Source organism: Pleurodeles waltl, chromosome 5 (assembly GCF_031143425.1).
Source record: "Pleurodeles waltl isolate 20211129_DDA chromosome 5, aPleWal1.hap1.20221129, whole genome shotgun sequence".
Taxonomy (NCBI): Eukaryota; Metazoa; Chordata; class Amphibia; order Caudata; family Salamandridae; genus Pleurodeles; species Pleurodeles waltl.
The window spans coordinates 579,994,792-580,017,151 of NC_090444.1; the positions used below are offsets into that span (position 1 = coordinate 579,994,792).

The 22,360-nt window shown below is 39.2% G+C and overlaps 1 protein-coding gene across 1 annotated transcript in view; it reads left to right on the top strand.

Annotated features, from left to right (window-relative positions):
- Positions 1 to 22,360, top strand: part of RYR2 (ryanodine receptor 2) — a 2,714,825-nt gene that overhangs the window by 2,266,033 nt on the left and 426,432 nt on the right. Inside the window, exons 76-79 of the mRNA XM_069234403.1 lie at positions 1,852 to 1,955; positions 7,419 to 7,470; positions 8,793 to 8,846; positions 19,683 to 19,782. Coding sequence (XP_069090504.1) covers positions 1,852 to 1,955; positions 7,419 to 7,470; positions 8,793 to 8,846; positions 19,683 to 19,782 — 310 coding nt within the window. The remainder of the gene's footprint in view (positions 1 to 1,851; positions 1,956 to 7,418; positions 7,471 to 8,792; positions 8,847 to 19,682; positions 19,783 to 22,360) is intronic.

Consider the following 22,360-nt stretch of genomic DNA (forward strand, 5'->3'; position numbering starts at 1 on the left):
AATTTAAGAGCCCCTTGCGCCATCATTTTTCTACGCTAATGTGGCGTTAGATGGCCAACAATGCCACGCCAGATTTACAAAGTGGGGCAATGCATGCACTGTGCCACTTTTTAACCCTTTGCGCTACATTCTGCATGTGCCATGCATAACGGATGCAAAGGGAGTGTTTCCCCCATTGGGGGAGTGGAAAAAAAAGGCACAAAGAAACCTAAGAGATTATTCATAATGGGCCTCAATGGGCTTTGCAGGAATAGCTTCAAAATTTATGGTGCTACTCCTGCAAAGCTCCAAACTAGAGTCAAAAATTTTGGCATCCTTGGTGTGGTATCCACAAACTTTTTGCCTCTGTTTCCCAGGTTGTTGATGTGTGCTGGACTCTGTTTTTGCTGGTTTTTTTTTACTCTGGGTACTTTACCACTGCTATCCAGTGCTAGTGCTCCAATTTAAAATATGTATGTAATTGGCTTTTCATGATTTGCATATTTGATTTACTGGTAAGTCCCTAGTACAGTGCACTAGAGATGCCCAGGGCCTGTAAATTAAATGCTAATATTGGGCATGTAGCACTGGCTGTGCCACCCACATGAGTAGCCCTGTAATCATATCTCAAGACCTGTCACTGCAGTGTCTGTGTGTGCAGTTTTAAACTGCCAATTCGACTTGGCAAGTGTACCCACTTGCCAGGCCTAAACCTTCCCTTTTTACACATGTACGGCACCCCTAAGGTAGGCCCTCTGTAGCCTCAGGAGCAGGGTGCAGTGTATGTTAAAGTTGGGAAATGTATTAATGTGTTTTTCATGTCCTAACAGTGAAATACTGCCAAATTTAGTTTTCACTGTTGCAAGGCCTATCTCTCTCATAGCTTAACATGGGGGTTGCCTTCAAATATTCTTAAAGTGCAGTTTCTCTTTGGGAGCAGATGGAGAGTTGCGTTTGGGGTCTCTGAACTCACATTTTAAAAATACACCTTTTAGTGAAGTTGGTTTTTAGACTGTTATTTTGAAGCAACCCAGGTACTTCTTCACGCTAACAGCGTTAGCACTGTTTTCTAAAGGATTTAAGACTTTTTGCTTTTTAATTCATAACTTGACTTGTGTATGTTGGATTTTTGTTGTTTTGGTCTTGTTTTGTTTAGATAAATATTACCTATTTCTCTAAACCTGTGTTGTGTCATTTTGTAGTGTTTTCACTGAGTTACTGTGTGTGTTGGTACAAATACTTTACACCTAGACCCTGAAGTTAAGCCTGCCTGCTTGAGCCAAGCTACCAAGGGGGTGAGTGGAGGTTAACTGAGGGTGATTCTTCTTTACCCTGACTAGAGTGAGGGTCCTTGCTTGGACAGGGGGTAACCTGACTGCAAACCAAAGACCCCATTTCTAACAGGGTGGCAATAAGGGGCGCAAGAAAAGTGATGCCACTTTTCTTAAATCTGCCCCTATATGTCTTCTCCATGATGTATTATTATACTGCTACTTTTCATGAAAATAAAATTGAACTGATTCTTACATATTTCGCTCAATGTGGTAAGATAATTAATTAAGATTTTGATGTTGGGCACATCTGCTTTTCATTGCAGGATAAGTTCCAATTTGCTTGAAGAGCTAAATCATTTAGACAGACAAGAATAACTGGTGTTTGAATTATTCTTAGCCCGTGATTTGCATGTCACTCGTTCCCTCCTAAGATGGCACAGTGGGAAACAACAATGGACTGGAATGTGGCCCGAATAGTTACCAATGACTGAAATAAAGTTATGCATTCAAACCATCATTTTTTCAGTTAAATTCATTGCATGTTTTTAGAAGCACTGTAACTATAACCATATGATTGCTTGATTTGTCTTGACCACAGAGGCCAGTGAAGGAACTGCCAGAGGAAGATGAAGCAATTAAAAGATTTGATCCACTTCATCAACTAATTTTATTATTTAGTAGAACTGCCTTGACAGAAAAATGGTAGGTGTTCTAAGCAGCGATCATTTTCCAAAGGTATGGTTGGAACATTACTTTTATTACCTTTATCACATGTGCATTCAAAGGAAGGTAAAATCATCACGCTATTCATTTGCAATATTCTGTCAAAATTTTGCACACTTTCCCAAACTAACCACCGGCACAGTGGCAAAAATGTCTAGCCAATAATAACTGTTCACTATTTAGGTTTTTTAAACGTTTGGATAAGCCTTATTCAGATTGCCAGGCAAGTCTGTTTCAAAATTCTAAGGATCAGGCATGGACTACTTCCTCTTTGATCTTACTTTATTCTGACTTCATTCTGACTAGGAGCCTTGATTAAGTGCAAGGATTAGATAATGTACCTGTGATGTTGGCCTTTTATACGTTTTTAAACTACTTTTCCAGTGTCTAATCTACTTTGGATAATAGTAATTTTGCCAAAGACACAGGCAATCATTATGCATTTTTGTCAGCAGCACCACACTGATATTAGCACAGAGATATACATATACAATACACCATTTGCAGTCAAAGTTTTAGTAAGACTCTTATTTAGAGTTTGATGGAATGGAAGCCAGTATGTAAATTTGCAGGCTCTTGCCCCACCAAACCCACATTTTACCTGCTTTATTTAGAGGTGTTCAAAGCATCAGGTTTCTGCTGGCTAAGACTCAGTTGGTTCTGTCACTGAATACATGTGTCCGTCCTGCCACAGCACCTTCTGTCAATGCACATCAGAAGGCCCACTCTATAAATGTCAAATCCTTCTGACATAGTTTGCTTTTTTAGGACCACTGCAAAAAATCTGGTGGGTCCAAACAGAAAACAACATAAGTTATCCCCATGTCCTGGGAGAAAACTCCCAGAACATCAGGTATATTTGTTGTATTGGTTTAAAAAAAATAAAAAAAATATTTGAGGCGCCAACATCATGGTACCCATCTGAAGGCAGTGATATCTTTGCCATGTGAACAGACAGGGATCTCGCAATATGGCAGACATTCCTCCACCAGGGAATGGGAGGCCATACCCTTCCTTGAACTGGCAGCATGGCAAGTCGCACGCAGAGATCTAAATGGACACCTATAACCCTACATCATGACAGTAGTTACAAGCTGGAACCAAGCTACTTCACTCATTTAACTCTATGAAACATCTGGAAAAAAAACGACAGTACTCCAGGTTGGTGTAGACTAATTTCTGTTGATATAGTGGAATTGTTCCATATTTTGGTGCTTTATATAGTAACAACACATGTAGTCCACCTTAAAGTTCTTTGGTATGTTATGAAAAAATAAATGTATAGTTTAAGTTAGAAATGTGCATTGGATGGACAAAAGGTGTGCTGTTAAGTGCCTAGAGGATATCTGCATATTATTAACCTTCTGCTAGTGGGTTCTAGTGAGTTAAGGTGAGGTTATGTTGAAGTACTTGGGGAAAGGGAGATTTGTTGTGAAGTGGCAAGCTAGGTCAATAATGGGAAGATGGCAAGGTTGTGGTGCTGGGTACAGCCATTGGCGTCTGATCTGTGTAAAGGTAGCACTCCATTAGGCTTCACCAAGTATTGTATTTTAGGATGACAGCTTTACTGGATTGTCCATGTGTACTGCAGTCCTAATTCTGCATATTTTTTTAAAGTAGAGATGGAGATGTTTTATTTTTCAAGTGGCTTGAGACTGCTCCATTATCTTAACCCTGTGCTCTTTGGGTCATTTTCACAATGTGGTTGCCAGTTGAGAATATGTTGGTATATCAATCAACTTGCAATACATCTATGAATGGCTTTGAACATTAGTCCATTCAAGAACAATGCTGAAAGCCTGACTTTATGCGAGTTATTGTCCTTCTTATAGAAAAGACTCAAATATATTTATTCATGGCCATTCCACAGTACCTTTAGTCACAGGCCAAGGAAAAAATACCCTACACATTGATGAAGCAATGTCTCAAAAGGCAATAAAGAATGTGTCCCTTTTCTATCCCTCATTATGGAAGATGAATTTACTTGCCTCAATTCAATGCTGTCTATTTTTCTACCATTAATATCTGTCGATCTCGCTCCAGTTCCACAGAAACATAAATAGATATATGTGAACATGGCCATATCTGTATGCCAGTCCTCTTCTCCCTTCACTAATTTACAACCTGGCATTGGGAGAGGCATGACTAATGCTTCTATTGTTTCCCTTATGTAGCCCAAACCACTGATTCATTGTAGGCATGAGAGAGGGCTATCACAAAAGATGCATTATATAAGAAATAAAGTGCCCCCTGACATACATTATAAGGGTATTGCAAGTCACCAAGGAGTTCCATAACCATATACGAAGAGTATGGAGCTCCCTGGTAACTTGCAATATCTTTATCATGTAGGGGAGGGGGTAATTGATCCCATATAGTACATGGTCACACCATCACCTTTCCGACAAGCCACTTAAAACCTAGGTCTATAGCTCTTTCAGAAAGAGAGAGCATGTTTCAAACATGAAGAATAAAAATAGAACCTCTACTGCAAAATTTAACACATCAAAACCCTGTTAGATATTTGTTGCAAAATGATAATAAGAACAGTTCAATACAAGTCAGTTTAAAAAAAACAAAGTTCCAGTAACTCAGAATATGTAGAAACATGCAGAAAGATTCTAACTTTTCTATAATTATCTAAGGAATACAAAAATTAATCATGTTCTTTCTGCTACCCACGGCAAGCATTGAAATATAGAGCAGAAGAAAGAAAAATAATATTTCATTTGTGTTGTTTGAAACAGCTGCTCTGTGACCTGACCTGCCTTTCGCCTCGGCTGCTGGCTGTGGTAGCAGGCATTGTGATGTCAGAACTCAACTGCAATAACTTATTACAGTTGAGTTCTAACTTCTTTTGTTTATTAACGCCAACTGAGTGCATCAATAGGAAGCGATTGTAAAGAAATTAGAGATGTGCATTTATACAGGAATTGCAGAGTCCCATGTATTTTACTGTATCAATGATGCATTACTATTGACTAGAACACTTATATCTATGTATAGCTGTGCTTCACCAACAGTCCTCGCAAAAATGTAGACACTGTGAATAGGTGGCATTACTCTTAGTAACTTCAACATAATACAAGAGTGGAAACCCATTACGCCCATTGCAGCTCTGCCCATTACTTCCCTTTACAGGGAACTGGTGAGTAATTTTTGAATCTTCTCTGATTTCCCTTTCTTCTTTATTTGTCTGCACTAATTGCTTAAACATCCCAAAAAACAAGTGGGACATCTGAATGATTGTTTATTTCACTATAAAACACATTGTAAGAAGCTCTGAAAACTGAATCATATTCACATTAAAGGAAAATGTATAAGTCATAGCTCCATCCCTCTTACAATCTTAGAGTCATTGATTCTGTATATTGATTTTTTTGTATTTATTTCTATTTACTGTAACCTAATAAGTAATGACAAACACACATATCCAAATGACCTGGACCTACTTATTTTGCTCTCCATCAAGTATAAAATAAGGTGGTACATATTAATTTACTACAAATGTAAACACACACAAGTATCACATACTCTTTATTTCTAGGTAATTCCAACAATTCTGATAAATACTCCATCAGGCATTTGACGGGAAGGAACTTCCACCATCAAATTGGTTATTAGGAGCTAGCATTAATGTTGCATGAGGAAAGGAAACAGAGATCATGGTGCTTGGTCCATTACTGAGTCTACTGGAATTAAGAGTTGTTGGTGTTTTACTAATAAAACAACATGTAAGAATCATCACTATAACAACCCTAAAACATGTAATATTTCTGCCTCTCCCTGCCTAAAGAGCTACTGATGCACCCAGTATTGGTAACTTCAACCAGGTGGGGAACGTTATATGTAGAGTCAAAGTCCTCCTCATCATGAGGCATGTTTCTAGAACATTCATTTAGTTTAGGGTAACCCTCTGCCCCACCATCATGTTAACAATTCCCTAATTGGATGATGAAGAAAATTACAAACTGGAGGAGGTCATCCTCAAAATAGAGTCTTGGACAGATCAAGCGGAAAGTGTTGGAAAGTAAATATAATTTTGAAGAAGAGTTACATGAACATAGTAGTGCATTGATAAAAGAGAGCAAACACCTAGGAAGCCAGAAAAAGACTAGAAACTCACATTGGGGCAAACTACCGAGGCAATATGATTAAATTGCAGGGTTCAGTTAATTGCAGGATCATGACTGAAAAACAACTTTTATTTCCTCTGTAAAACTCATATATAGCAATTTACAAGAAAGGGATTGACAAACAATACACAGAAGAAGTGAGTGGTTGCTTGGGCAGACTTTGGGGGTACAGTTCTCGTGTGATGCTTTCTAGTTGTCTACACCTTTTGGGGTGTAAATCAAATAACATATTAGAGTAAAATGTTCCATGTTAGTGAAGAAAACATTTCTTTATGGGCTTCTGTGGAAAAAGTGACGTTCTTTCTCATGTAGGATATTTTTGGAGTCAGAGAGCCTGATTCACATTTTTTGCCATCAGGTAGACCAAAACACACTTAGGTGTGAAGTACACCTGTAAATCCAAGCCTGATTCACAAAGCTTTGGTATTACATTTGTGTGACATAAACTTGAACTTCCAAGAGTAAGAGTCTCCATGAGTAACAGTTCCTATTCCTGGAAACTCTTGACTTCTCACAGAAGAAAGTCTGTAGGTTTCCAGCAAATTCCATCACAGTTTTTCTGGAGATGGATACCCTAAACAGTCATCAGAAATCTCCTGGCAAGGGGGTCTATACTAAATTGGAGACCCCTTCTTGAATGGGTAAAATATACAGATGTTTGGAAAAGAGAAATGAGACAATTAAAAAATTAAAAGTAGTATTGAGCCACAATTAAATCAACAAAACTGTGATTTTGCCGTTCAGCATATGTAGAAGTAAACTTGACCAAGACGACTTAGTTCAGAGACACGAAAGTTAAAAACAAACAGGAGAATTGCTGTAAATGCCTAATTGACTAACAGTGGAATTTGCTCACTTCTACCCCTTCAAACAAAGACCAGCATTCAAAATGGAAATGTGTTTTTATATATTGTGTAAACTGCAATATATTTGTGGAATCATGGTTTTTAGTCAGGGCGTTTCAATAAAAATAATATTTTTACATTACCTTATTTTTTTAAACAAAAAAAGGCCAAAAACAAAAAACAAACATGAACCTAGGGATAGCTTTATAAAATTGAAATGTTTTTATTTTCAGGACAATTAAGCTTTCTTTGTCACTCTTCTATGCTGAAAGCCAGAAATCAGAATTATGTGTGTTGCGAAATGTTCAGTTAAAGGTATTTTTCAGGAAATATCACTTATGTTATCTTCATGTAGTCTAAGGTGGGAAATCAGAACTGTTCTCCTATCAGCATTATCATTTGCTTGTTCTCAGATATATACTGATTAATGACACATTTTGAAATACGTATCTTTCCCTTAGCAAACTAGAGGAGGATTTCCTCTACATGGCGTATGCTGACATCATGGGAAAGGTATCAACCATTTGCCTACATTTTTTTTGTAAATTAAAGATTCATCTTACTTAACATTGAATTCATAATTTGACATACTTGCTGCATCAATTTCTTGTAACTTATATAGTTTCATAGAACTCATAGATGTAGTAAATTACAGCCGTGGCACTTGTTAATACATATCGGATTACTCAATCTTTTGTTATAGATATTTCTCCTAGTTTCCTCAATATGCCATTGAAAAACGTAGGGGCATATTTACGAGAGACTTGCACTGGTGTTGCTGCTCTTGTAGTAGTGCAGCAGTGGTGCGTACCTCTCAACAATATCTATGAGGCCACTCAAAGCCACTTTGCGTTGCTTTGAAAGGCCAGATAGATATTGAGTAAGGCAAGGCAGCGCAAGTTGCAGTGTGGCCTTACTCTCTGCCAGGGAGGTGCTCCATGGGCGTTGCAGTGGATTTTTCCATGCAACTCCCATTGGTTTTGGTGCATTTTCTAGATTTACAAGGTCTTGTAAACCCAGGAGTGCACCAAAATAATTACGCCTTCCCAGGGCAGGCGTGACAAGTAGAACAATTTTTATTTCTCCTTGTTTTTTTCCTCTTTCCATGTATCCTGCATTCTGCAGCACATATAGAAAGAGGAACACTCCTCTATGGACTGCTTCAAAGTAAGAAGGTGTCCCTTCCTGCACAAAAATAATCCTGCCAACAACACAGGCTCCCTTGCACCATGGTGCAGGGGTTCCTGTGTTGGCGCTAGGCTGCTGGAACAGCATCAGTGCTGCGGGAAAGCACAGGAATACACTGTATTGCATGAATATGGTGCATTCCTTTACTTTTTACTTTGGTGTAGGGCAGTGTAGGACAGTGCAGCAAGGTGACTTGCTGCACTGCCCTACGCCAAATCCCTGTAAATATGGCCCTTAATATCTTAATACTGTCAAACAGAGGCAGTTATATTCATGCACAGCCTCCTTCTGGGTAACAGTGAATGCTCAGGATACCTAGCTTATCTCAGTGGCATGTTCTCATCTGTAGCCTAAGCAAGATTATAACATAGGTGGGGAGTCATTGAAGTTGACCTATGTTAAAGACAATGTGGCACAGGAGGTCTTGTCATGCACTTTTCTCAAACTTTGTATTCATTCTGCACCAAGCCACAGTTAAAAATTAGAAGTTGAATATTTCTATCTATACATTAATAATTCATTCACTAATTCATTTGTTTGTTCATTCTTTTGTTCATGCGTTCATTCATTCATTCCTCATGTTAACACATATGGCTTTGCCAAGGGCAATATTTAAAAATATTTTCCTTGACTTTGTGGGCTAACAGAGCTGCCACGATGAAGAAGATGATGATGACGGAGAAGAAGTTAAAACATTTGAAGTAAGTTACTGTTGTTGTTGTCACCTTTCCTATATGTCTTATATCAAATAATTTTAAGGCTAAATGTGTGTGTCATGTGCTTTTCTTCATAATACAGTGTTGCTAAAATGAATGCCAAGGTCGAGTGCCAACTGGAATCCTTAAAATTATGCTAACATTATTTTCATCAAATAATGCCATTCAATGCTTGAATAACTCTACCACACAACACTAGAAAATGTCAGTATAATTCTACAAGGTTGCACCTTTAGTATAAGTATGAATCAAACTAAGTGTACAATAAGAAAATGAGCATGTTATTTTCAGGAAGCAGATGCAAGCCAGTTTGCATCACAAACTATGATGAGGGTGAGTCAGAAAAAAAGGATGGTGGCACAATTGAATGATGTGTTTGTCTTTTTTAGGTATCTCCAGTCAGATGTAAAGGCCACAATCTAGTTCTAATCAAGAATGCAACTCTTTAGTTATGGATCAATCCGTTAGTGTGTAGGCAAATTCTGAGAGAACAGGGCGGATAGCCGAGGCACCCTAACTTTTTGCCCCCATTTTCCACTTTTTGCTGGTGTTTTCCTGACTCTGATGGTGCCCTGGGTACTGCTAACCAGTCCCAGGGCCTGTGCTCTGTGTAAAATCAGTATGCAAATTAGGCTAATTATAATTGGCTAAGTCAACCTACCTATAAGTCCCTAGTATATGGTAGGGCATGTAGGTTTAGGGAACCCAGCATAGGTAGTGCACCCATAGGTGCACTGCTGAGGTGCCCAGAGTCATTTTAAAGGCAGGACTGCCTTGCTGGTTACTTTTAAATTAAAGTTATATGCAAATTGGACTTTGGAATTAAAAGTAGTTCCAAAGTCTTAAACTACCTTATTTTTTACATATAAGTCACCCTTAAGGTGTGCCCTATGTGCCCCTAGGGCTGGGTGCCGTGTAACTATAAGCAGGGACCTTATAAAAAATAGTTTTATAAGCTCTGGTGAGGTAAAACAGCCACATTTGTTTTTCCCTCATTGTAGTCAATGGCCTCCATAGGCTAGAATGGGGAGACTTTATTTTAATTTTTAAAGTCTCCTTAAGTAACAGATACCAGACGTTTGGTATCAAATTAATTGTTATAATAAATCCCACAACTTCCAGTTGTGGGATTTAATATAACTTGTTCAGGTAAAGAGTTTTAAACTTTACCAGAAAAGTTGCCAACTTCAGCCCTGCAGTGTTTTTGCTGCTGTGCTCTGATTGGCCAGCCTTTGGCAGCCTGGCCAGGCTGCCTTGATGAGGTGTGAAGTGGCCTGGCTCCACACAAAGAGATGTGCCTGTGGGAGGAGATCTCCCCTCAGCAGATGGTGAAGCAGGAAGGGGCGGGCTGCCAAACTGGTCTTCAAAGGCAGAGAAGGACATTTGGAGCAACCCAGCAACACCCTCACATCCTGCAAACCCAGACAATTAGGTGCCCCCTTGATTAGATTAGGAGAGGGCAAGAGAGGGGTGTGTTTAGGATTGTTAACCACACCAGTGGGTGGGCTAAGATGTAACCTCCAAAAATCACTTTCAGCCATGATGGATTTTTGAGGAATGTTGCTCCCTGGGATTGATTTTTGCCACACTTCCCAGGAAGTGGTCATCACAGGGGGAAGGACCCTGCCCCTGATTGGAGAACCAGGACCCCCTGTTTTTCACCCAGGAGCAAGGATAAAACTGGCAGACCTGCCCCCACACCTCAGATCCCTATCAGATTCCAACAAGGAAGAACTACAGGAGAAGAAGGACTGCCCTGACTGTACCCCTGACCTGCACCTGGACACTGCACTCTGGAGGACTGCACCAGCTGCACACTTGGGCTTCACCACTAAAAGGACTTTACCTGCCTTCTACTGCTTCAAGAAGGGTTGAGCTGGGTTCAATTTACTAAGACCTAATTGGACCTAAGTGGAGGCTAGTGGCCTATTGCCAAGTGTAGGTACTTACCTGCCATTACCAATAACCCATTTTCCAACACAAATGTTTTTTAACATATAAATGTACCACCACTTGAGAGTCTTCGCCACATTTTCCCAAAAAGAGATATACAAGTTTGACCTTGGCAAGTTTGTTAAAAATCTTACACAAAATGTTCAGAAGTTACATTTCCCTTTCTAAATCCTAGACGAATCATCCCTGCACATGGCACAAAGATTAAGCTTAGGCAAACTACATGTATTTTTTGTTTGTTGTAAAATGTTCCAGAAATTTGTAGAACAACAGTAGGTTAAAATGGCTTGACGTGTTGTGACAGTGGGTTCTATAGATGATTTGCAGACCCAAAATATTATTCTAAGCCAGCCATCTAACTGATTTGCCGGTGCTCTACGTTTTTACATTGCTCATGTTGATTAGGTCCACAGTCCCAAACATTCATCTGCAGACACTAATTTGAAAAACAAATCGGGGGTACGTCTGACATATGAAACCCTGGTGCAAGGACATAGCCAAGAGAGGTGGAAATACACTTTTTTCCAGAGAAAAAGTTAAATTTGGACTTTGTGGTCACAAACTTTAAACAGAGATCTTGCACAGTGTACAGTATACTCCAGTTCTGGGCAACATCTAAAGGATTTGTTTAGCTTAAACATCATTGATGGTTCAGACTCAGAAACTTTGTCAGAAGAAATTAGGGCCAGAATATGGCCACAGGCCATGTCATGCATCCAGAACAATCTGCAAAAAATGAGAGTTTTTCTGCTTCCCTGATAGTGAAGTACATGGGACCTAAGTAGTCAGAAGTACGTAAAGGACTATAAATTGTGAACATCCTTTTTTTCGACGCCCTGACTGCATGAGTAAAACTTTGCACCTGATTCACAAATGTAAACTTACACTTTAGTGTAAGCGGTTAGATGTCCCCTCCGATTTTTGGCCCTCAATGCTCCCTGGTCCTGGTGTCCCGGGGGGCCAAAAACATTTAGAAATGCGGTAGACAGCATTTGTTTTAATCAATGCAAAATCCTTGGATCCAGCTGTGGATTTCTCTGTGATTTAAATATAAAATGCTTTTAAGCCTTGGGAGCTCCCAGAGGGACCGCTGGACCAATTATATGGGGTTAGGGCATATATATACACCCTGCCCTGTTTAGTTTTTTTTTGTTTTATTTGAGACTCAGCTGAAGCCGAGACCCAAAATGTCTGACAACATTTATTTTGAAGTGTTGGTAGCTACAGCCCCAGATATACAAATTTCTATTCCCTTTAATATCTCAAGAACTACTTAACAGATTTACACCAAATAAAAAATGGTTATCTGTGGACCAAAAGCTACCTCTTCACCAAATCTGGTTTAATTCTGTCCAGTGCTTCCGGCTGCAGCTGTGCCTAAAGAGTCTATGAGAATTAACATGGGAAACACACTTTTCTTGAGCCCCTCCCTTTTTTCTCAGTCCCTGCTTGACAGATCATCCCAAAACATTTAATGCACAAGAAGACCTAACTTGATATTTTTTGTAAAAATGTTGTGAAGATTTGTTAAATGGTACTACAGATATAGGCAATTAAAAAAAAAAAATTTCCATGGAAACTAGGTCCCAACTGTAACTACCTACTGGCAACGGTCAGTAGGTAATAAATATATGTGGTGCAGTCTGTGCTGTGTAACTCTGGATATGTTTCTGTATTCATTCCTTCATCAGTAGAGTGCAACAAGTTGTTTGGGGTTCTGGAAATAATGCCCAGTCTTTTTAGGTCTCTGTACCACTCACTATGCACTGGTGCATCAACACACACTCATGAGCTCAGTAGCTCAAGGGAACCTTTTCACACAGGAGGGAGGTGGGAGCACATTGCCTCACGTCCCAGCACTCAATTTGCCCCAATCCATCATGGTAAATGCAGGCATGATAACACATCAGTAGTAGTCTTTAATTGTGCACCCTTTTTTGTGCAGCCTATGCTGTGTAACTCTAGACACATGTTTCTGGATACATACCTTTATCAGTAGAGAGCAACACGTGGTTTTGGGGATGCAGGAAATGCTGCCCAGAGTCTTCTCAAGTCTCTGTACCACTCACCGGGTGCAGATGCATCAACACCAGTGGTCAGCTCAGTAGCTCAAGAGACCCTTTTCAAACAGAAGGGGGTGGGAGCACACTAACTTACATCCTGGCCCTCTAAAGTGCAGACATATCTGCTATTATCTGTATTCCCTGTGACGCTGTATAACACCCTTTTACTGTTACTCATGTTTGCACCAACAGTACAACATCCCCACCACAGCATATTCACAGAGATTCATGTCCTCTCATTCTATATTCCTACAGGGTTTGCTTAGTCTATTTTTAGTTTATTTTGAGTTTGTTCTGACAGCCTTCATCTGCCAGCAGTCATCTGCCACTCAAATATCCTGTGCTAATTAAATCATTTAATATTAATCATACGTGAAGCCTGGATAGCATTACAGTGAGTAATGTAATCCACAGAGGGGACTCAAAGGGCGCACCGCACTTCAAAGCTGACCGCCAGTTAGACCTTCCAACTGCCAGAAACTAAATTATTTGAATTGCTTAACTGAGGGGCTAAAAGAAGCATTTTTCACAGGGATGAGTGGATGAATGCTGCTGGGTAATAAACATAGAATCATAATCAAGCTTTTTTGTTGTCTGTACCCATTTAATTATTATTTAAAACCATAAATGTGTGAGAGTTTATATAAGCATGTCCTATGAATGCTTTACCTGGATGAAAGAAGAATGTTAATTATACTCTTGGCAAAAACAATACTGATGTTTTTAGAGAACATTGAGGAGCAGATTCAGATAAGCAATGTAAAATATATGTAAGTGACATGTATATGAAGTTTAAAATAAACAAATTTTTATAAACCTTTTCTACATGCATTTCCAAAAGGATTGCATTGTTATTGTTGATCGTTGAACCCGCCTAATGTCTTTTATTTAAAACAAAAAAGCCTGTATTCCTTTTTCGGTTAGGAACACATATATTGTTAGCCTTCAGCTAAACATAAGTAAGAACCACTTTGCCAGCTTCAGTGAAAAGAATGCACAAGTCAAAACCCATACATTTCTCTCAGTGGAAAGAATGTGTAATGGGTAAACAACAAACCTATCAGAGGTTGTTTTATGAGTTCGGGAAACTTTTCATCTTAAGTGCACACACACAAGAAATCTACATTGCTATTTTTAAGGCTTTGTTTTAAGCCACACTTAGAGTACACTCAATGAGACAAGATTGCTGCAGAAATCAATATTACTGTAGTTAACAGGAAAACACAGACTGTACATACTATGAAAAGAGACTACATATAAGATTGTGCACATTTAAAGATCTCTTACATGCTTAAAGAGTAGTGTAGTATCAAAGATTTGCCATTGTATCAAGGTTTCAAGATTTCGAAAAAGGTGACCTACATACATACCTGAACTTCAACTATTTTGAAAGTGTGAGACCCATCATTCAGAAAAAAACAAATTAGGTCTCTGCAGAAGGACAGTTATTGGAAGATGGCCTTAATGCAGTTTAGCAAGAAGCCGCTATCCTCTGTCTTGAAATCAAAGCCTGTTCTCTCTCACAAGCGGATTATAATGAGCCATTTTATATTCTCTACACAATTTATTTGGAGAAAAATACATCTTCTGCCTATTGATGTCATGTGGCAACAATAATGTGATAATTCACGTGCATACGCATGTAAAAAACTAAAGTAATCACGTATTTCAACCATTTAAATAATGGTAACAATATATGAACTAGAAGCATGGTATCGGAATATTTAATAAATGTTACACACATTGTTACATGATAATGAGCACAGCTGCATCAGCTACTGCAAGCAAATAATGATTTATCTGGCCTGAGGTCTCAAATACATGATTTAGTACTAAGAGACATACAAAACAAAATATATAACACCTTTTGGATATCCCTGACTTTTTCTCTTCTCTTTTAACACTGGCTGTCTTGTTTCAGTGTTCCTTCCCACTCCTTTTCTTCCTACATTCCTGTTCTTACATTTTTTGTAACCCTTTTTATTAGTTCCTCCTCCGATAGCTCCTCAATCATTTCTATGTTTATCACCATCTCCACCCACTATCTGCAAATTCATATCTCGGTCCCACACAATAATTTCCTATAATCACCAGTTTCTTCCTATTCACTGAAACCTGTCTTCATTTACTGTGTGGTTAATGGCAGTGGTAGAAAAAAGACTAACAGCAACTTTATTACGTACATCCCTATAAAAGATCTCTATTTGAAGGTTTTATTCTCACATTTACTATTAAGGATAGTAACAAGTTATTTTTTTCGATAGGACCAAGGAATTTGATACATGATCTGGTTCTTTTCATGACTAGTCATCTGATTTTGACTAAAGTCATCTGCTATACTTTTAAAATTAATTGTTATATTTGTAAGTCATCCTAATGGGGCATCAAATTTCTTGGGTCATCAAATTATTTCACAGTTTTGTTTATTAACCAAATAGAGCCGGTTAAGAGATGCAGATATGAGCTATTTAAAATGATAGACTTCGTACTCCAGATGTTTAGAAAATAACTGATCCTGAATAACAACAAATTACACTTTTACTTGCCAGTGGGAGAGGTGCATGTAGGAGAGAGAAAGAAAGGCAGAGATAACACCTGATGAACTAAAGTATCTCTGAATTTCTCTTCACTCATAATTTATATCGACAATTATAAGACAAGTTCTTTAAAGTGAGGGCTTAGTGCAGAGAGTTTCAGAAAAGGCTAAGAGATGGGATATCTTTAAAATGGGTCAAGGTGTTATTCATAGTCATTAAAGGCAGACCTTGGTGCGGGAGGTAGCTGATGTAAAAAAGTGTTTCCTTTGACTTACCCCCACCAGGAGGTCACAGTCAGTTCTCACATAGATCATTTTTCAAACATAGGCCCAGATTTACAAGAATCAGGTGCACCAGTACTGTTGCACGTTAGGCCAATTGCCGCTATAGTGCCGTTTTGCTCCACTAGCGTAAAAAAGTTGACATTAGTGGAGCAAAGTGTAACAAGGTCCATTGATTTCAATTGGTGCGTCCTTTAAACGTCTGCTTTGAGCAGGTGGTAAAAATGACACCAAAAGTGGAGCAATAAAATCTTGTAGATTTCATTGCGCTCTTTTTGCCAGCCTCCTAACACCGGAAGACCCCACTTGCATACATTATGCCTGGCACAGGCATAATGTGGCGCAAGTGGTCGTAAAGTGGCACAAATATGGCGTTGCTAATTTTGCCTTGTTAAACCACATTAGTGTAAAAAAATGACGCTAATATGGCGCAAGGAGGCGCTAGATTCTTGTACCTCTGTCCAAAGACTTTTTCATATAATTGTTTAGATTATTTTTAAAGAGTCTGCACATTTATCAAGTAGTAAGCATATGTTTGTCTTCTTAAAAGTCTTCTGCTTTGACTTTCATAAGCCACCAGAACAATACTACTAATTGAATTTACCTCACCACTCACAATTCTGAGTGGTAGATGAGAACTCACTTGACCACTGCAAGTCAGATTGTGTTTTCAAAATTTCAAAGGTTCAAACTAGAGTTCTCTGTGTACCATTATCTGTTGTCATATTCTCACACAGCATCCCTCTCTATTTCCTGGTTAACATTTCAAGGTATTGGCACTGGGGCTACCAGGGGCTTCTAGGAAGATCTTTTAGGATCTTGTCCTAATGCATTCTTTGCCCATTCATAACCAAATGGAAGTGGACCTGGGATGAGCATATGTTCATAGTCTTGATGATGCCAGGGCACAAACTGGCCACAAAACTTAAACAATGCTTTAAGAAAGTTGAAATGTTCCAGAAGACCACCTATGGAGATAATTAGGACTTATTGTGCAAACATGATCACAACTTATATAACAAATGACAAACTTATTGCTGTCAAAGAAGTGTAATTCACAAGAGGAGTTGATCCGTATTCCCATAGTTGACACTTTTATGCACCTTTTTTCAAAAATGGTGAATATTCTCCCCTAAATGTAACCTCTAAAGATAATGTATTTTGATATTTGAATATGTATTTAATTTGACATTTTCTTTCTACTTTATAATTTGACTGTAGTATTTAGGAGGGCATTCTGTTGAGCTCTACAGCTATTTAGCAGCTTTTCATTCTGTGACCACCCATAAATCCTTTATATGATGTTGCAGGCAGAAATCTGGTTAGATAATTCTTGTACCTCCCATCACCTCTCAGACGTCATGCAGCACACTCTTCGCAGCAAAAAAAAGGACTTACTAATGATCACTTTCATGTACTAGAGAAACATTTGCAATGATACATCCAGGGCCTGCTTACAGCATTTACAAAGCAACCCCCCATATTGGCACATGCCAAAACAAGAAAACACAGCTGGGGATTAAACACACACAAAAATACCAACAAACGGATGTTGAATGATTTGCAAGTGACCGGTGGCAAAACTGAACAAAAATGGTGCACAACAGTTTCCATTAGAGAGAGACGAGAGGGATGCTGTAAAAGCTATCAAAATAATTTGAGACCAAATTAACAAACCTCATTAACAATATCTCAGAATTCTCCACAGCGGCCCTCCCTTCCTAATTGCGAGTCACAGTGCAATGTATGATTGTTTTGTGACTGTGAAAGCGGTCACAAAACAATCACAGTTAGGTGCTAACTCATTCGCAAACGTGAAAGGTAGCGAAAATAATTTTACAGAGCAGTCAGTGGTCCCAGAAAACTTTTCATATTTGTTTTTTAAATGCATCCCGTTTTCCTTCAAGGAAAACGGGCTGCATTTACAAAAAACACTGCTTCATTTAAAAGCATTCACAGACATGGGGGTCTGCTGTCCCCAGCAGGCTACCATCGCTTGGAGTGCAGCCATTCCCAATGGGGTCACAAATTGCGACCTACCTTATGAATATTAATGAGGTAAGTAATTTGCAACCCCTTTTGGAATCGCAAACAATGTGAGGTACACTGTTGTACATATGGTTTTACGACTCGCAAATTGCGAGTCACAAAATTCTGGGTTGCACATCTGGCCCTAAGTCATGTAAGAATATGTAAAAGACTACTTTTGAAGATACTACTTTACATTCTCCAAAATACCTTTGTGAATAGGCCCCCGTATCAGCTTTCTAGTCAATCTGGCCTTTTATAAATCTCTTACTCGTTCAGTTCATGAAGTATGGACCTTTGTTGAAAAGACCTTTTCATCATTCTCCTGTTGACTGCAGCTAGGTAATACATGCAGTACCACCATGTAGAACACAGCTGTGTGGTTGGAGGTGCTGCATTTTAGGATGTCTGTTATACTTTGAACCTTCTTTGCACCTTGTTTGTATGAGGACAAAGTTGATGCAGTTCTTTCAAGTTTTTTCTTTGTTCCGTTAACTAACTATATTTTGTGTACATTTGCATTGCATTACATAATTTACACGCAGTGCATGCAGTGAAAATTCACTGTGCATAACCAGAGTCGTAGGTATTAGCACTATTGTACTGACAATTCCTTGGAGAATCTGCTCCATAATTAAATGTTTGCTTGCTAGATAATTATATGATTCAAGAGTCATATTAGGCACTAGAATATTGCACTTAACAAACTACTGGGAGTAACATGAATCTTCATGCATTTAAATAATCTTTTATGTCTGCATATGTAATGAATCAAATAGAGAAGCATTATCAAGTAGTACTGGCATCACACAAATGGGACGTATATTGGAAATGACATTGCAAATGTCCCTGATTTGCTTAAATAATACCATTGCCTCTGTGGAAGAAATTCCCAAACTATGGGTCAGAACCCACTAGGGGTCACAAGCTGATTGTCAATGGGTCATGAAAATCCTGGTAGTCCTGGTATATGTCACATATAAAGCTTGAGCTCGGTATGTAACTCATGTCTTCCCAGTCCTAGTGGTCTAAATACTTTGTTTACAGAGAAAATGCACCATTACAACAGCTGCTGGGCACTTTCATGTTCACAGTAATGTATGTGTTCTCTGAATTGTCCTATTTAAATCATATTACAGCAGATTAACCAAGGTTCCTGTTCTTGTTGAAGGTGGCTAGATGTGAAAATGTGGAAATATTTTGTTTGTTAATCTTCTGTATTTTTCCTATTAGGACTGGGAAAGGGTGAGTTACAAATCAAATGCAAGCTTTAAATGTGACTGATCTGACACCGTCCAACTGACCTTCCAGCTAAACTGGCTTGCAAGTAATCACATACATGTGTCTACATAGCCCAGTCCCCCTCTGGGCCTGAAGAGAGGCATGTACAGCTGATAAGACCAAGACACTGCAAGGTGGAGCCCCGAAGTCGGGTTGAGGCCCTTGATCTTCAAGTACCATACAGAAACAGATGATGCAGTTTTTTCAAGGTCAGGGATATCCATGTTTCAGCTCACAAAGGAGCTCGATTTCAGCTTTCAGGGGTCAGAAGCAAACTATACCCATATGTTATGTTCTGCCGCAGAAGCCAAAGAAAGCCCCTTTGGATCAAATATCTGAATATGTTCCAGCAGATTGTGCATGATTGTGCTGTATCGCAACTACTTGACAATGCATACAACTGCCCCATGTGCCAGCTGGCATGGGTTGTTACTGCAGGCAGCAGATTTCTTTTTTTACTGTAAAAACCGCCTGGTCTCATGACTATTAAAGCTAGGTGAGTTGCAATACTGGGTTGTTCTATAAATTGGGTTATGGTTGTCAAAAGATTGGAAAACACTGCCCTGTTGCATTTGCTGCAAAAGAAAAAAATGTGTATAGTACACAAGACTGCATGTTATTGCAATGACCTAATAGTTATGCAAGGTCATCATTTAAATGAGTTATATTTTTGTTCAGGAAAAAGAAGTCGAAAAACAGAAGCTTCTATATCAGCAGGCCAGACTGCACGACAGGGGTGCTGCTGAGATGGTGCTGCAGATGATCAGTGCTAGCAAAGGTAATAATTGACCATCAAATCTGAAGAGAATTCTGCTTTATAGTCACTTTTATTTTTTACTTGAGCTCTATTACAATATTTGCTGCTTTCTTGCTCTTTCTCAAGCAGGTTTACCTACTGATTATGTCTCCGAATCTTGAATAATACCATTTCTGTCCGACTTTTGTACTGTTGATTGGTAGCATATCCGTAAAATCCCAAAAATCACACTTTTGGTCAAAATGCCAGGAAATGGAAGCTGTCTCACAATTCAACTTTCTGAATTTATGTAGACTTATTTCAGTAGATTTGTGTAAATGTTATCTCATAGTTGTGATGTCCATTTCTTACAGTGATAAATTCCTCCTTTATGCATTGCTTCGATTCTGTTTGCACTATGAATGCTCTTGAGCAGTAAAATAAGATGCAATATATGTTTTAACCATCTTAGTCAACTGTTATAGGTATTGATCCATAATGAAATCATAAAAGGCAGTGGTATCATGAATTCAGTAGAACATTGTGCCTATGAATGTGCAATGTTACAAAGTCACCCTCCTCACAATTTCAAATCGTTTTTTTAAAATTCCCAGTCTTTGAGAAGTGTGAAATTTATGAAGAGTCAAAAAATGCAACTTTGTGGCCCTTTACAAGAGTGGCAAATTACTCTTGCTGCTCTGAAGGACCTCTGGTAGTGGGTGAACTGGAACTTATTGCAGTCTTCCCTTGCTCTGATATCCGATAGGCAAAGTTCCAAGCTCCTTTGCAACCGGCTTCTACTTGCAGAAAGTGATCAATATTAACTCTGAGCACAACACTGTTGTTTCCGTGTTCTGTGGGATCCCCATGCATGTGCACTTTCCCCAGTACCTGCACTTTACACTATGAATTCCTTATCTGAGACTTCTCACCCAAAGCATTTGCTGGAATAGAAAATTTTAACTATACATGGCTCGGACACCATAAAGTGTGCAGCATTGACACCAGACCAAGTCCATAATACTCTCTTGTTTTAAGTAAGGATGACATTTCCTGAATTCACCTTGCTATTTGAAGGGGTGTATTTAATTCACCTGGCCCTATTTGTGCTCCTCAGTGGCTATCAAAGAATGTACATGTTGCTTCCACAAGAAAACAGATAATTTAGGGCCACATGTACAAAGCTTTTTTCTGCGAATCGGACCGCTTGCAACAAGAAAAAAGCATTTGGCGATGCACAAACCCAATTTTTCGATTTGGTAATTTCTTTACGGAATCGCCAATAGGGTTTGTGCCTCACAATTAGGAAGGGGCATTCCCTTCCTAGTTGTGAGTCGCAGAGCGATGTTATGATTGTTTTGTGACCATGAAGGCAATCAGAAAATAATCAGACTTAGCACCAATTTCAAATTGGTGCTAACCCATTTGCAAACAGGAAGGGGTTCCCACAGGACCCATTCCCCTTTATGAATGGTAGCGAAAATATTTTTTCGGAGCTGGCAGTGGCCCCACAGACCACTTCCTGCTCTGAAAAAATGAAAAGAAAACTTTTCATTTTTGTTTTTGAAATGTATCCCCTTTTCCTTTAAGGAAAACGGGCTGCATTTAAAAAAAAAAAAGACAGCTTTATTTAAAAGCAGTCACCAGCAGTCCACCATCCCTGTGAGTGCAGCCATTCCCAATGGGGTCGCAAATTGCGACCTACCTCATCAATATTAATGAGGTAGGACATTTGCGACCCCATTGGAAATTGTGAACAGTGTGAGGTTGTTGGGCTCTGTTTCTTATGTGAGATCGTCAGTCTGTTGAGTCTCGTGCTTACCAACAAACCTTGGGCACGAGACTCAACAAAATGCGGGGGCCGCTTGGGAGACGGTTGGACTAAGCCAGGAGAGGAAGAAGCAGAGTTATGTATTGTCCTGTTATGATCGAATAAACTTACTGTTTCCACACCAATACCTTGTATTGGGGACGAGGGACTCTTCAGGACAATACCGTCACCCACGCGTACCATACACCGTGATGAGATTTCTGGGGTTTGGGAGCAGTTGCGCAACTGTCTTCATTTTTCTGCTTACTGTCTTCACCTTCCGGTGATTCCTGCCTGGTGGAGGGGTGGTCCGTGCCCATTTTGCAGCTGTCAGTATTTTGCAGAGAGTGGCTAATTTGGTTTTCTTTCCTGCGAGGAGCCAAGTTCTGAAGCGCGTGGAGGAGCCAATTTCTGAAGCACGCGCTGTCGCGAGGAACCGATTGGTGAGACACGCGCTTCACAAGTGTAGCAGCAATGGGCATTCCTCATTACGTGATACACTGCTAACGCGTCTGTTGCCTTAGCGACCACATAGTGTTTATTTATTAGCGATACACTACTGTTTACACGTCTGCACGTATTCGGGTATTACGACGTGTTACAGTGTTTTTCAGCCATATTGACTTTTACGAAGGACAGGAACTTTGTCTTGGAGTCTACGATATGTTAACAAATTCAGCAGGTGTTTATTATTCATTACACAGCACACTGCCATCTCGTACTCAGCGTTTTTCAGCGTGTTACAGCATTTTTTCAGCTCTTATGAACTTTTATGAACCTCTTTCTTCTAACAGTAAGTGGTGACACGCA